The sequence below is a fragment of the Thunnus thynnus genome, chromosome 4 (assembly GCF_963924715.1).
Source record: "Thunnus thynnus chromosome 4, fThuThy2.1, whole genome shotgun sequence".
In the NCBI taxonomy this organism is placed as follows: domain Eukaryota; kingdom Metazoa; phylum Chordata; class Actinopteri; order Scombriformes; family Scombridae; genus Thunnus; species Thunnus thynnus.
The window spans coordinates 28,367,791-28,382,251 of record NC_089520.1 but is presented as its reverse complement, the minus strand read 5'-3'; the positions used below and the strand labels follow the sequence as shown (position 1 = coordinate 28,382,251).

Below are 14,461 nucleotides of genomic sequence, written 5' to 3'. Positions count from 1 at the left end.
TGTGCGCAAATGTTACACAAACAACGTGCACAGATACGCTGTTGACAACTGCTGGTTTCATGCATCTCTGGCTAATGGTCTTGTAGATCAGTCGCTCTCCAAGTGCAGTGGACTATAAAGTGGGTCAGATTGCGGTGCATGAGACAGCTTGGCTACACCTGTCAAGTTTGCACAGAGACAGGGTGTGATACTCAGTCTGATTTCCTTCAGTTACCTGTTGAACAGAAGCCCAGAACTGGATACATATCCAAGCAACAGATATGCTCACCAAAATCTTACTATTTATTTTCCATCACATCAGCTTCTGCGCAGCACACAAAAATAAAATTATATGATATTTTCTTTAAATTCACCACAGGTTACAATTCATTTTTTAAACTAGCATGCTGACTCTGCAAAACAAACCACAGCCTCACTGCCACGACTCTTTTTCTCTTAACTGGCAAAGTAACACCAGCAATCAGTGTTAACTTCTCTACTGGGATATTAGATGTTACAGAGAGTCTAACCAATTTTAAGCAAAGCTTTGACATCACGGTTTTGTGATTTTTCTTCTTACCTGCTGCTGAGGTCCACAGGTGTATTAACTTCGGTGCCGGTTGAGTTTCACCGAGGGAACGCACGGTGCGCCCCACTCGACCTGTTTATTGTCGCTAAGGCAACCACTACAACGAACTACAAATAATTAAAAAAAAACTACAAACAGTAAAAACAAACAAAAAACTACAAATGGAAAAAAAACTACAAATGGTAAAAAATAAAATAAAATAAATAAATAAATAAACACAAATGGTAAGTAGCTGATGTTTTCAACATCCACGCCAAACTAATAGGCGTTTATTTTCCTTTTTACTTTTGTCAAGTTGCTGTTGAAACCCGTTTTTGAAATGTATTCTGTATTTTCATTGTAAATTGACACTTTTACTGGTGTGAACGATGTGGATATTTATTTCACCTCGGAATAATTTCGACCGCATGGAGTATTTTTTTATTATGTTCTTTTAATTTGTTTTTAAAATATTTTTCCTAGGATGGCGAAGTCATGACCCACCCTATTCTGCCTTTGATTGGCTTACTCTAATTTATTACTCTAACCCTAACCAATCTCACTCCTCATGCCTAAACCTAACCAACCCAAACAACGAACACCAAACAACGAAGGCAACGAGTACTAGCCAATCAGAGACAGGGTAAGGCTGGATATGACTTCGCCATTCTAGGAAAAAAAATCTAGGAAAAAAATTGGCGCCTGTTCAGGCTGACTGCTCTGACATCACGGTTGTCATGCGCAGTCGCGCTCAGCCTCTGGCCCTATGCTCTGTCCGGACAAATCCCCGCGAACACACCCACACTCATACACACCACATCATAACGTTAATACACCCACACTCATACACACCACAACATAACGTGAACACACACACGATTGAAACTTCACGATATAACACTCGAAAACAGGTAAGCCGCTCTGTTTCTAAACTGTGCCTTTACAGCCAGTGAAAGATAAATGTTTTGTTTACTGAAGTTAATGTTAAGCTAACACTAGCTAATACTGCAGAGTTCTGCACAGTGTTTCTTCACTTATCTTCCACCTGCTACAATTTGTTGACCCTCTGTCTCAGGTGGCAGAAAAGTTTAGGTTCACCAGTAAAATGTGTGGAAGGACTGCGTGTACTCTGGCTCCTGACGAGGTGAGCCGAGCCTGCTGCTACAGAGACCGAGGTGGGCAGCGGAAACAGCCCCGCTGGAGGGATGGAGATGCGGACAAATACCGACCCTCTTACAACAAGAGCCCCCAGTCCATGAGTCCTGTCCTGCTGTCACAGAGACATTTTGATAAGGTGAGCTGTCTCTCTCCGTGTGTCAGTTAGATCTCTATGAAATAACTGCGTAAAGTGAAGGACATCACATAGATCCACGTTATGTGAAGTAATAAGTACTCATCATGCTATAACATCAGAGACACATCTGAAAAGAATTATCGTAGATAAGTTAATTAATAGATACTCTGAAATATCTAATGATAAAAGCACCATGATACATTTCGTCAGGTAATTAAGATAATAAAAGTGAAAAATAATGTTAGTTTTATTGTTAATTTATTGTATGCAAGCTTCCATATGGATACATAATATACTATTCAGTGCTACAACACCACAATCTGAGAGCTACAGAAATTAACCACAGACTTGACTCAACACTTTTATGATGAACTTCACAGTATGGAACAACATTACATGCTTCAAGAGGGTAATATGTATTGTATTACTGTTGTACTGGATAGCATTATACACTGATGAGTCACAACAGTAAAACCACGGCCAACAACAACTACCTAGCAAAAGTGGTCCAAGGAAGGACATTGCAGCTTGCTGAGTATGGGGCTGCATAGCCACAGACCGGTCAGAGTGCCAAAGCTGACCCTTTACCGCTGCCGAAAGCACCTACAATGTGCATGTGAGCATCAGCACTGGACCATGGAGAAATGGAAGGAGGTGGCCTGGTCTGATGAAATGCACTTTCTTTTACTTTATATGGACAGCGGGGTGCATGTGCATCGTTTATGTGGGGAAGAGATGAAACCAGGGGCCTGTTTCAGAAAGCCGGTTCAGTGAAAGCCCTGAGTTCGTTCACACTTAGATGAGGGAAACTCTCGGTTCTCAGTTTCAGAAAGAGAGCTAAATTAAACTTTGGGTCAGTTACCGCAGTAACTGACACTGTGAAGCTCACCTGCTAACTGGCACGTTTTCTTCAACAAACCTCAAGTTTCTCTCTGTCTCAGAGCCAGACATGCTGTTTCATTTCCTCAGTCATTCAGTCCGTATCAAAGTGCATTCATTAGTGGAGGTTCACTATCTGTCAGAATCTAAATCCTGGTTGGGTATTACTTTAGTTACTCAAGCACTTTCAAAGGTTACTGCTTTTATGTGCATCATTTCTTTGAACAGCAGTTTTTGCTCTAACATTCAAATATTACACAGCGTGAATTCACCTTTAGCTTAGAATAAAACCTCTGCACGTCCTTCTGTTATAACACTGTGACTGTGCACACAAGACAGCTGTCAGTTTGTTAGAGCAGCTCCTGCACTGAAATCTTTATTGCACATAATGTGTAATCTCAATTTAAATTTAAACAATCGGTATGAAGCCTTAGGCATGTGGGATCAATGAATAATTATCTCCATCAATCATGATGTGATTGGTCGCACTGATGGAACATAATTCCTTTTATATTGGAGATTATATGTGAATATGCTGAGTGAGCAGTATTGTGGTGCATCTGCAGAATGTAGTTTGAAAGTGTGATTTTTAAATAGGGAGCATAATCTTAATGTGTTTGAACAGCATTTCAGTGACAATGTTTAAATTTACTAAATTTGTTGAAGTAGTCGAAATAAAGTCACTGAACACTGTTGAGCTGAGATACAAATAGATGTCTAAAAATTTAAAATATTCTGTATTTTTACCTCAACGCCTTTTCAAGTACAAATCACCAAATACATTATTACTGGATCAAACTGTGAGCTTACAGTCATGTCTCTGTGTCTTTGATCTATTTATGTTTTAAATCTTTAACTATATTTTTCATCTTCAGTCGCTGCCTCCTGTGTTTTGTCCGTCAGATTAAAGCTGAACAAATATATTTAAAATGTGATGTAGCTGCAGCCTGATACACAGTCAGATTCCACTTTATCATCATCAAGGAAATGTAAGTCTGGTAAATGATGAATTAATGGACGACACTGAATAAAACTTTATTGTGTTAACTTATTGACACTTTTCCCGCTCTGACATAAGCTCTTTTTTTAAAAAGATAAATGTGCACCGTCCACATACACATGCATTAATATCTCTAAATCCACTGGATTAAAATGGAGGCTCTGCCTTTTATTTACCTGTTGCCATAGTGATTCGTAGTATCGGAGCTCCATTAATGATGGCTTTTTTCATTCATCACGCACAAGCTTAACTCAGAGTGAACATATTCAGAGTTGATTGAACTGACTGATTAGCTGTTCTGAAACTGAAAACTCTGAGTTTCCTATCTCAGGGTTCATCAACTCAGAGTTCAGGGTTAGACTCAGAGTTTGCTAAAGCTGCTTTCTGAAAGGCCCCAGGATGCACTATGGGAAGAAGGCAAACTGGCAGAGGCAGTGTGATGTTCTGAGCAATGTTCTATTGGGACAACTTGGATCCACCTACCTAAACATTGTTACAGACCAAGTACACCCCTTCATGGCAACAGTATTCCCTGATGGCCAGTTGCCTCTTTCAGCAGGATAAAGCACCCTGACACACTGCAATAATTGTTCAGGAATCGTTTGAGGAACATGACAAAGAGATCAAGGTGTTGCCTTGTCCTCCAAATTCCCCAGATCGAGCATCTGCGGGGTGTGCTGGAAAAACAACTCTGACCCAGGGAGGCCCCACCTCACAACTTACAGGATTTAAAGGATCTGCTGCTAAGGTCTTGGTGCCAGATACCAGAGGACACCTTCAGAGGTCTTGTGGAGTCCAACTGGTCACAGAGCTGTTTTGGCAGCACAAGGGGGACCTACACAATATTAGCTTTTAATGTTGTGGCTGATCGGTGTATATTGCAGGTGTTAATGTTATTCGGTCTCTGCCTTTTATGTGTGTTCAGAATGCTCCTGCGGATGAGTGTGTATTGGCTGTGATGCGTTGGGGCCTGGTACCTTCCTGGTTCAAGGAGAACGACCCGAGCAAGATGCATTACAGCACCAGCAACTGCCGCAGTGAGAATATACTGGAGAAGAAATCTTACAAGGTGCGTACACTTTGAGACACTGCTGAGTGGCAAGCTACTTAATTTCTATCAGTATATTTTACGTGTTGTCTCTGATCACTTTTTCTCCCCCAAGGACCCCATGATAAAAGGACAGCGCTGTGTCATCCTGGCTGACGGCTTTTACGAATGGATGAAGCAGGAGAAAGGCAAGCAGCCCTTCTTCATCTACTTCCCTCAGACTCAGGGGAAAAAAGGGGATCAGGATGACCCCGTGACCTCAACCCTCAATAATGAGAATTCTGGGACGGCGTACCCTCCAGAGGAGGCCTCCCCTGCCCTGACAAAGGTAAGTAGTGGGTTTTCTATAGTAATATAAGCACCATGAACATTTGCTTTCATCCAAAACAAATCTTGAGAGAATGCAACTTTGGCGGAAATTACCATGGCTGAAAATTTCCTGTGTGGAAGAGGGGCCAAGGCCAAAAATGTGCATGTGTCCACCAGGTGTTTCTGTAGAATTCAAAATGTAACGCAACACACAAACACATGCTTGAGTTTTGATGTTAGTGCCAGGCTGAGGATTCCATAAGTCATAAACCAACAACATCTTTGGCATGTATTTTCATTAATTCTGCAGATTTTTATAATTTAAACATTAGGGCATGCTTGTTGCTGTGTGTCTTTGAGGAAGGGGAAGCCCCAGGTGAGTGGACTGGATGGAGGTTGCTGACTATGGCCGGAGTGTTTGACTGCTGGACATCTCCAGTCGATGGAGAACCCCTTTACAGCTACAGCATCATCACTGTGGATGCTTCTCCAAACCTGCAAAGCATCCATCACAGGTAACATTAGTTGATGTGGAAAAACACTCCTTTATTAAATTTGGGTCTGTATGAAATTCTAAATTATTGTCTGAATGTGTTTTAGGATGCCAGCGATCTTGGATGGAGAGGAAGAAGTGAGAAGATGGCTTGATTTTGGGCAGGTGAAATCCTTAGATGCCTTGAAACTGCTCCAGTCAAAAAACATTTTGACTTTTCACCCCGTTTCATCGCTTGTGAGTAACTCGCGCAACAACTCTCCTGAGTGCCTTCAGCCAGTGGATCCTAACGGCAAAAAGGTACAAGATTTAATGTGGCATTTTACTCACTGTGGTTGAAAGTTTTAGCTATGTGATGTCAGTTCTCTGGCATTTAGAGAGGTTTGAGCTGATCAATCTGGCCCTTGACCCCTAGGAGCCCAAGTCCACAGCCAGCAGTAAGAAGATGATCAACTGGCTGATGACTGGTTCCCCTTCAAAGAGGAAGGACTCAGATACACTTCAGAGGCAGAAAGAGGGTGAAAGCAAAGCAAAGACTAAGCGAAAGTCTGCAGGACAGCTTCAGCACTGGCTGCAGGGACCCAACAAGAAACCAAAAACCAGCTGAAGAGATTAACTGGACTGAAAACTACAGTATTGAAAAGACCATTTAGGTCTCGTTTATTCTACTTTACTGTTTTGACAGGTTTTTAGAAAAAGATTGTTTCTTCTATTAAAAGTCAAATACTTTAAATGTGATAAATGCGCTATATTGATACTGCTTAATAAAGATTTACACAATAAATGTCAGAAATAAACACAGTGTGCTTTATTCAAGATTTTTATTACCCTTATTACTTGAAACGCAAAGACATTTTGAAACAATGTAGATGCTATGCATTTATCATATTAATAATATAATAATGATGAATGCCAATACTCCCTCCCCACATTTTTTTTTCTTCTTTCAAAGTTACAGTATGTAAGCTATCTTGTAATCTATAATGCATTTCAAAGTTTTAACATAATACGAACAGACAGTTAAAGATCTGATCGGTTAAAAAGAAATGTCAAGCACTTAAATTGTTTGCCAACACGAGCAACTGGCAGTCAGATATGGAGATTTACAACACAACTTTCGCCTTCCCCACAAAATGATTGAGAGGTTTGCAAATATACAAAGTCTTGCAATAGTTGACAGTAAAAAGAAGAAATGTACTAGCTAATAGTACTTAGTTATGAATGATATTTATACTTGAGAAAAATCTCTCTCCTCTCCAGGACTGTCGGGTAGAATGACATGCTGACTTGATTTGGTTCATTCCCACGTCAGATGTACCAAGAATAGTTGATTACAAGACGAACCTTCATTTCCCCAATAGAGGAACAGCGAATAGCGAATTAGGGACAGCGCTTACATCAAGCAGCTGAGTTTAGATTCTACTACGTCCTCAACCTGAGCTACAAATGCATTTATTGTGGCTCTAAAATGAGATGTCTGAGCAAGTCTTCAGTTATTGTAGATGACAGCAAAGTGCAGAAAAGAAAAAAAACAACCTGTACACACTTAAATGATGGTCTTGTCATTTAACTGTATTTTCTATTCGACACCAATTAACGAGAATCAGCCGGCAGCATCTTAATGTGATCCACACATGCACCTTCACACATTCTGATCCTTCAGGACATCAGTTCCCAATCCCCAACAAGTATCAGTTTATTTTTCTTTAAGGTTGCATGAGGTAAAGTGAAACCATGGTGACAAGTGTTTTTGAGTGTAAAACTAATTTAAGCCACAACACAAATGAGTAAAATGAGGGGAGCAGTGTTTCCTCTATTCATGCAGCAGTGGCGGGCCGTGAAAGTAAGAAAACCACCACTGCTAAAGAAACTTTGATTTAAAAAAAAAAAGTTTGTCTAACTTTACTCATAAACACAAACATGTATAGAGATTATGCTTTGATTTACCACTTTAAGTATCCCAAATGAAAGCAGTGAGAACCAAAACTGGGTGTGAAAGCAGTGATATACATGAAACCAAAAATGAGATCAGCCCAAACCACCGCCACCATGAAAGAATAGGATGGGAAACACTGGGAAGTAGTAAGCATCATACAAGTAAATGCCATAATGTTTCCTTAAGGTGTTCTTTGGGCTAGGAGACTTATTTTATAGAAAATGTGTGTTTTGTATACATAAGGAGGTGGGTGCAGCATGTCTGTGTGTAGTAGTATACTCTATGAGTGGGATGCTGCTTGTATGTTGGGCATTAGGGATTAACACAGTGGGCCATGGGAAAGGGGATATATAGACAAGGCAAGACAGGGTGATGAGGGCAATGACGAGCCCCCGAAGATCTTCAGAGTCCTCAGCAGCTGCAGGTCTCCGCTGACGGCTTGGCTCGCTCGTTCCTGTCCAGCTTTATTGGCTCAGGGAACTCATTGTACAACTCCACTTCGGTCTCCTAAAAACAGAAAACAATAAGTGAGGTTGAGCCTCACTCCACATCTAACAGCTTTCACAGAAACACATGTAAAACAGGAGGCTGATTAAAAGTATTCACCAGTCTCTATTGCTGTTACCTGTTTAAGAGCGTTGCGTGCAATAGTCTGGAAGGCCTGCTCCACATTGATTGCCTCCTTGGCGCTGGTTTCGAAATATGGGATGTTGTTCTTGCTCTGACACCAAGCCTGTGCTCGCTTGGTTGTTACCTGAAACACAAAGGAACCGATGTCACACTAACAAACATCAGATAAACAAGAATGACTGTTTCACACAAGCTATTTTTAAAATGGTTCCATTAATTTAAAGTCTGAAGAGTATCATTACTTCTTACAGACAACAATCTCTCAAAAAACCCACCCCTGGTACACGCAAATCTGATTACTTGGACCCACCTGTCTGTTCTCCAGGTCGATCTTGTTGCCCAGCACCACAAAGGGGAAATTCTCCGGGTCTCGAGGGCTGGCCTGGATCAAGAACTCGTCCCTCCAGCTGTCTAGAGTCTTGAAGGTGTTGGGTGCTGTCACGTCAAACACCAGGACGCAGCAGTCTGCTCCGCGGTAGAATGCAACACCTAAAGACTGGAACCTCTCCTGACCTGCTGTGTCCCAGATCTGCAATACAGAATGGAGAGGAAATATGCATTTAGGTAGATTAGGTAGGTTTGACGTGTTAACATTGTTCACATAATTCAAATTTCTCCATTAATGACAATCATGTCCCTTATGCACCAAAAACTTCTTTAATCCAACATTGTTAGTCATCAAAATGTGAAAAACCTGTATGTAAGCCACAGTAATATTCAAAAGACTTCATGTCAAGTCCAATTTTGACGTCAACTTGACTGAGATAACCCAAAGTGTTCACATTATCAAGATACAGTACATACATACAGTAAGTGTGCATGTAAATCCAATTACAGACAGACTTGCTAACCTCTACAGCCTCTAGTGTTCCACAACAGAAAAGGAAAAACAAATTCACATAACTGATCTCCAAAGTGGAATTTTCAGTTCAGGTTAAATGGGACTGTGATGGCAAAATGTCTTTGGATATGAAAATACACATCTAAAGAAAAAGCATAAAAGATTTGTTTTCCTTGCTGAATTTATAATATTTGGGAGAAAGTTATTAATCATCTTTTTAATAATGTGTTTTAATAAACCGTTTTTACAGAAAAGTACAATATAATGCATTTTCACAGTGGTACAACATAAACATTACTCTTTTCTTTTATTCCCTGTGATTGTTTTAGATATGATAATTGGGTTTCAATGAGAAATACGTCTGTGTGGAATTCTTGTGAAAGTTACTTCCTCAATACCTGCATTGTGACAAGTCTGTCATCCACCATGACTTCTTTCGTCAAGAAATCAGCACCTATTGTGGCTTTGTACTGGTTACTGAACTTCTTATTCACATACTGGTTCATCAATGAGGTCTTCCCAACTCTAGAAAACAAAAAAACACAACACATACAGAACATATGAAGGGCAGAAACAAGTGAAACAGAGAAAGTCACCATTATTACTTGATTGGTGAAACATAAAAAGGTTCCTCGCTTGCTGTGTAAGTATGTCTGTGTGTTAGAGGTGTACTGATCGGAGCAGATTAACCCTACCTTAATGAACCCTTTTAGCTTTAAGGTCTCAACATCACTCACCCAGAGTCTCCGAGGATGATGACTTTAAGTAGTACTTTCTTCCTTGACGTCATTGTGCCACAGCTGTAAAGACAATAACATACATCAGACGGAGAAGAAAACTCCTAACAGAAGCAGACCAACGCTGGAATTGCCCAAAAAAGATGAATACAGTCTTGACCTAGAGATGACTCTTTTGATATGGGCCAACAGGTTTCAGTGAAAGATGATCGGCTATGTGTGCGTCTTTAAATACACTTCAAAGAAATGAACCAGTTCTAGGAATTAAACCAAGTGAGGGTTCGTGCTATACTTGAGTTACCTTAACTGCACAAACAAAGACAAATGCAGTAATAGAAATGTGCTTCACATTGTACAAAATGAGGCTGTAAAATACAATTCGGGAAACAAACAATTCCCTTGCCACTTTGTTCAAAACATGTTGAACAATGCGGTTCTGTGGTTGTTCAGCTGAGATGACATCTGCTATTTTTGTCACCGCAGCTGATTGTTCTTGGAATACTGTAAACTAGCAATGATTTTGGGATATTTATGCTTCAGACAAACTATTCAGTGAAACAAAACGACATTGTTTCATTCCCAAGTTCGATAAAGCTCAACATTATAATAAATTGATAACAAAAAAAAAGGAAAACACAGCCAGTTACTACAAAACATACTGAATGCAGCCACTGTGTGTGTTAATCATTATGTGCCTAAACAGTACAGCAGTGCATTATGATGACTTCCCCTCTGAGATCTGAATTTTTCCTTCCAAACTGGCAGTTGTTGCCTTGAAATCATCATCTACACACACAAACTAGAATTTATAAAACAAAACAAACAAAAAGCAAAGAAAACATTTGGGAAAAAGCCCCAACTATTTTCATTTGTTATTCTTCTTCAAATGTAATATCTCTTTCCTCCCATTTACTTTGTCCTTATAATTCCAAGATCCCTGTTAAATATCTCTTACTGTATATCATCCCCACAACTCTTCCACCGTTTTCATCTAAAGTCATACATACAGACAGGTGACAAATTGAAGGAAAAAACAATATAAAGTGTCTCAGTAAGGTGTTGGGCCACCATGTGCTGCAAGAACAGATTCACTGCATCTTGGCGGTGATTCTGCAAGTCTCTGAGCTCTACTGGAGGGCTGGGCAATACATCGATATTATATCAATATTGTGATATGAGACTAGATATCATCTTAGATTTTGGATATTGTAATATGGCAAAACTGTTGTCTTTTCCTGGTTTTAAAGGCTGAATTACAGTGAAGTGAAGACTGTTCTAGCTGTTTTATTATATGCCTTTACACACTTAGTCATTATATCCACATTACTGATGATTATTTATCAAAAATCTCATGTAAATATTTTGTGAAAGCACCAATATCATCCCTACAATATTGTTGCAATATTGATATCAAGGTATTTGGTCAAAAATATCCTGATATTTGATTTTGTCCATATCACCAAGCCCTGATTTGGTGTTTTGATGATGGTGGTGGAGAGCGCTGTTTTACACGTCGGTCCTAAATCTCCCAAAAGGTGTTCAGTTGGGTTGAGGTCTGGTGACTGTGAAGGCCATAGCGTATGATTCACATCATTTTCACACTCATCAAACCATTCAGTGACCCCTTGTGCCCTGTGAATTGGGGCATTGTCATCCTGGAAGAGACCACTGCCATCAGGATAGAAATGTTTCATCATAGGATAAAAGTGATGACTCAGAACAACTTTGTATTGATTTGCAGTGACCCTTCCCTCTAAGGGGACAAGTGGACCCAAACCATGCCAGCAAAGTTCTCTTGGTGTACGCCACACATGCACTCGCCCACTTGTTGAGAATATGGTGAAAGATGACTCATCTGACCATATCACTTTTTCCACATCTCTGTAGACCAGGACCTTTGGTTTTTGCACCACTGAACTCTCAAATGTGCATTCATCTTAGTAATGAGGGGTTTATGCGCTGCCACCCTACTATAATATCCTTCTCTATGTAATTGTCGGCGGACTGTTCTTGCCGACAGTCACGTCCTGCATTGACATTCCCAGTCACCTGAGGAAGAGTTGCTCTTGTTTTTCTTTACATATCACACTAATGCACAAGCATCATGGTCATCAAATGTGCAGTCGAACATAATTTCAGAACCAATTTACTGATGTCTTTCCTATAAATCTAAATGCAGATGTCACTTTAGTCACTGTTCCTATTGAAACACTAACCAGTCTTTATGACTGAAGCTCCTGCAATCAGTGCCCCAACAATCAACTCTCTTTCAAAGTCACTTAGATCTTTTACTCTTGCCATCTTGATACATAATCAGAATAAACTAGGCCTGCTCAGCATTTTTATACATGCCACAGAGCACGACTCAATGTTAATTGCTTAATTGTACCATGCAGTGCACCTGTGTGGAAGCATCTGCATTGATTATGTTTCTCCACTCATTTATTCTGGTTTTTCCTTTAATTTGTCAGCCATCTCTATGTAATTGGTGAATTGCTACCACGTTTCTATATATCTGCTAATGGATGGTCTAGATAATCGGAGGCAGCTTAATTTTGTACTAAAACCAATTAAAGACCTCACATTCTCTAATTTGCGCCCGCTCAAAACATCACTAAGCACTTCTGACTTTGGCCGGGTGCGCTTTGTAATAATAAACCACCTAAGACAGCTGTAAAGACCAAAGTCCAAACTCTATTACCGATGAGCGTTAAATCCCCACTCTATTCGTTAGATCTTGGAGCATTATCGACACAAATAGTTAATTGTTTCATCCGCATATCACTTAAAGTTGAATGTAATATCTTCTTACGGCAGCAAGAAGCTACGGTTTGAATCTATATTTGTACTATTATGAGGCAAGAGTAGCAAAGCTATCGGTGCGGCTCTCATAATCTGCACCCCATGACACTGTGTCAGGGACTGATCACATGGTTTTAAAACACAGGACTAACGGAACCATGACTTGGCAAGCGTGATTAGCACAGCAAATACTTCGGTTGGATTCCACACACATAAAAGGTGTAATTCTTAAATCTATTAGTCTATCTGGTTGTAAATAATCCCACTTTATAAACTATACACAGTGTCCCCGTGTCAACATTTTACCCAACGACTATTAAGACATCAAGCACACTTGCAAAGGGTTAGCAAGACAGAATAAACATTAACGTACATTTGCAGATCAAAATGTGAGCTAGACAGACAAGCAAAAGCACGACAACGATTACACATATCTTATAAATAGTACAGAAATGTTCAATAGATAATCTTGTCAAGATAATTAACGCCAGGCGTTTTTGGATACCGTGTCCACTAACAATTACCATATCAGTGACACTTCTTAATTTAAGCTAACGTTTAGTTTAGCTAAGCAAGGTTTTATAGACAAATGTGAAACTTACTTGACGACAGCTACATCTTTAACACATATCATAAGTGTAACCAACAACTAAAGTCAACACAAACCAACCTGGGCGGTGATCCTGCGGTAATAAAAAATGTCTTTGTGGACTTTTTCCTCTGCCTCGGGTTTTAAGCGTTAGCTAACGCGCAGGCTAGCTGACAGGCTAACAGCTCCTTTAAATGTCTACCGTTAACAAAACAACACGTTTTAGCAAGTCGACAGCTAAATACTCTCTGATAGCTAGCCTCGCAGCTAACTCTACTTATCAAAATCAAAACTGCCACTGCCGACGTGTGTCTCCCTTCGTGTAACAGGGGCGATTTGGTACAATGGTCTTGTTTCGTCTTGTTGCCGTTGACGCTAGCAGCTAGCCTAGCTCTGTCCACTTCCTCCAAAACAAGCTGTGTCGGTGAGCGCTGACGTCACGCGCTGGATACGCCTTGTTCCTCTGGACCTGAGGAGGTCACAGTTTCACCCCCCACAAAACTGTTATGGAACAATGAGTGCATGACTAGAAACAATAAACCACTATATTTCCAACATTGGAATGACATGAATATCATTTTGTTTGTTGACTTACAAAAATTATAAAGCTTTAATTTTCAGGTATAAGGAATTTCTCATAACAAAAAACCTTTCTAGCCACTGATAAAGACTATCAAATGATAATAAATACTAATCCTATAGTGGAATCCTTCAGCTGATGAAATGCCATTCTGAGAGGCAAGAGTTACAGGAATTGGAACCTACCTTCTTTGTTAATTGAATAAATATTAAAAGTCACAAATGTATGAATAAACATGTAAGAAATGATTATTTACAGTTACAATTACTCCACATGGGAAATTTATGTGGAAATAGGATGCCTTCTGATGTTTGGAAATGTATAAAAAGTGGTTTTCAACCCAGTATTCCTGTTTAGTCCCTGATGAAGGTGCAAGTGGAAACATTGGGCTTTGACTCAGCACAATGTTGTTTAAATAAAGAAACGAACAAGTCTGTGTGCGGTCCTCCTCCTTCGACTAGTTAAGAGTTTCAAGGCCACCAGCACCAGCATAAATTTGGTGGGGTTGAGGTGCTTCTTCATTTGAAATTTGTGTGGAACTCCCACATACAAATTTGTCTCAAGATTTGTGGATATCGATAAATGTGATTTTTGTTAAAAAATGAAGACACAACTAAACATCTATTTTATGAATGTCAGTAAACATCAGGATTCTGGAAAAGAAATGAAGATTATTTTGACACTCAAACCAACCATTCAGTTAAGCTGGAGGCCAAAGATGTAATATTATACTATGAAAACAAAAACCAGAAAGTTCAACAGACTGTCACTTTATT

General features: G+C 39.8%; 3 protein-coding genes across 4 annotated transcripts in view; 1 reads left to right on the top strand and 2 right to left on the bottom strand.

Moving 5' to 3' along the window:
* LOC137181949 (tubulin monoglycylase TTLL3-like) overlaps positions 1–714 on the bottom strand; it is a 6,324-nt gene extending 5,610 nt beyond the window's left edge. For both annotated transcript variants that reach the window (XM_067588082.1, XM_067588083.1), the window contains exon 1: positions 560–714. The gene's annotated coding sequence lies outside the window, so the exon portion shown is untranslated. The remainder of the gene's footprint in view (positions 1–559) is intronic.
* Positions 715–1,299: 585 nt separating this feature from the next.
* Positions 1,300–6,367, top strand: hmces (5-hydroxymethylcytosine binding, ES cell specific). The gene is made up of 7 exons (XM_067588084.1): positions 1,300–1,458; positions 1,623–1,841; positions 4,646–4,789; positions 4,884–5,096; positions 5,438–5,592; positions 5,678–5,870; positions 5,986–6,367. The coding sequence occupies exons 2-7, from the start codon at positions 1,653–1,655 to the stop codon at positions 6,175–6,177; spliced, it is 1,086 nt and encodes a 361-aa protein (XP_067444185.1). The 5' UTR covers positions 1,300–1,458; positions 1,623–1,652; the 3' UTR covers positions 6,178–6,367.
* Positions 6,368–7,121: 754 nt separating this feature from the next.
* Positions 7,122–13,530, bottom strand: LOC137181951 (ras-related protein rab7). Its single transcript, XM_067588085.1, has 6 exons — positions 13,187–13,530; positions 9,715–9,777; positions 9,376–9,502; positions 8,447–8,665; positions 8,132–8,260; positions 7,122–8,013 (listed from the first exon to the last, which is right to left on the bottom strand). The coding sequence occupies exons 2-6, from the start codon at positions 9,765–9,767 to the stop codon at positions 7,918–7,920; spliced, it is 624 nt and encodes a 207-aa protein (XP_067444186.1). The 5' UTR covers positions 9,768–9,777; positions 13,187–13,530; the 3' UTR covers positions 7,122–7,917.
* Positions 13,531–14,461: the final 931 nt, after the last annotated feature.

Excerpts from the sequence above, each read along its gene's own strand:
- hmces (XM_067588084.1), top strand. The coding sequence starts at position 1,653 with ATGTGTGGAAGGACTGCGTGTACTCTGGCTCCTGACGAGGTGAGCCGA. Across the intron at positions 1,842-4,645 it reads CACAGAGACATTTTGATAAG|AATGCTCCTGCGGATGAGTG; the intron begins GTGAGCTGTCTC and ends ATGTGTGTTCAG. Across the intron at positions 5,871-5,985 it reads TGGATCCTAACGGCAAAAAG|GAGCCCAAGTCCACAGCCAG; the intron begins GTACAAGATTTA and ends CTTGACCCCTAG.
- LOC137181951 (XM_067588085.1), bottom strand. The coding sequence starts at position 9,767 with ATGACGTCAAGGAAGAAAGTACTACTTAAAGTCATCATCCTCGGAGAC. Across the intron at positions 8,666-9,375 it reads ACAGACTTGTCACAATGCAG|ATCTGGGACACAGCAGGTCA; the intron begins GTATTGAGGAAG and ends TCTGTATTGCAG. Across the intron at positions 8,014-8,131 it reads CACGCAACGCTCTTAAACAG|GAGACCGAAGTGGAGTTGTA; the intron begins GTAACAGCAATA and ends TTCTGTTTTTAG.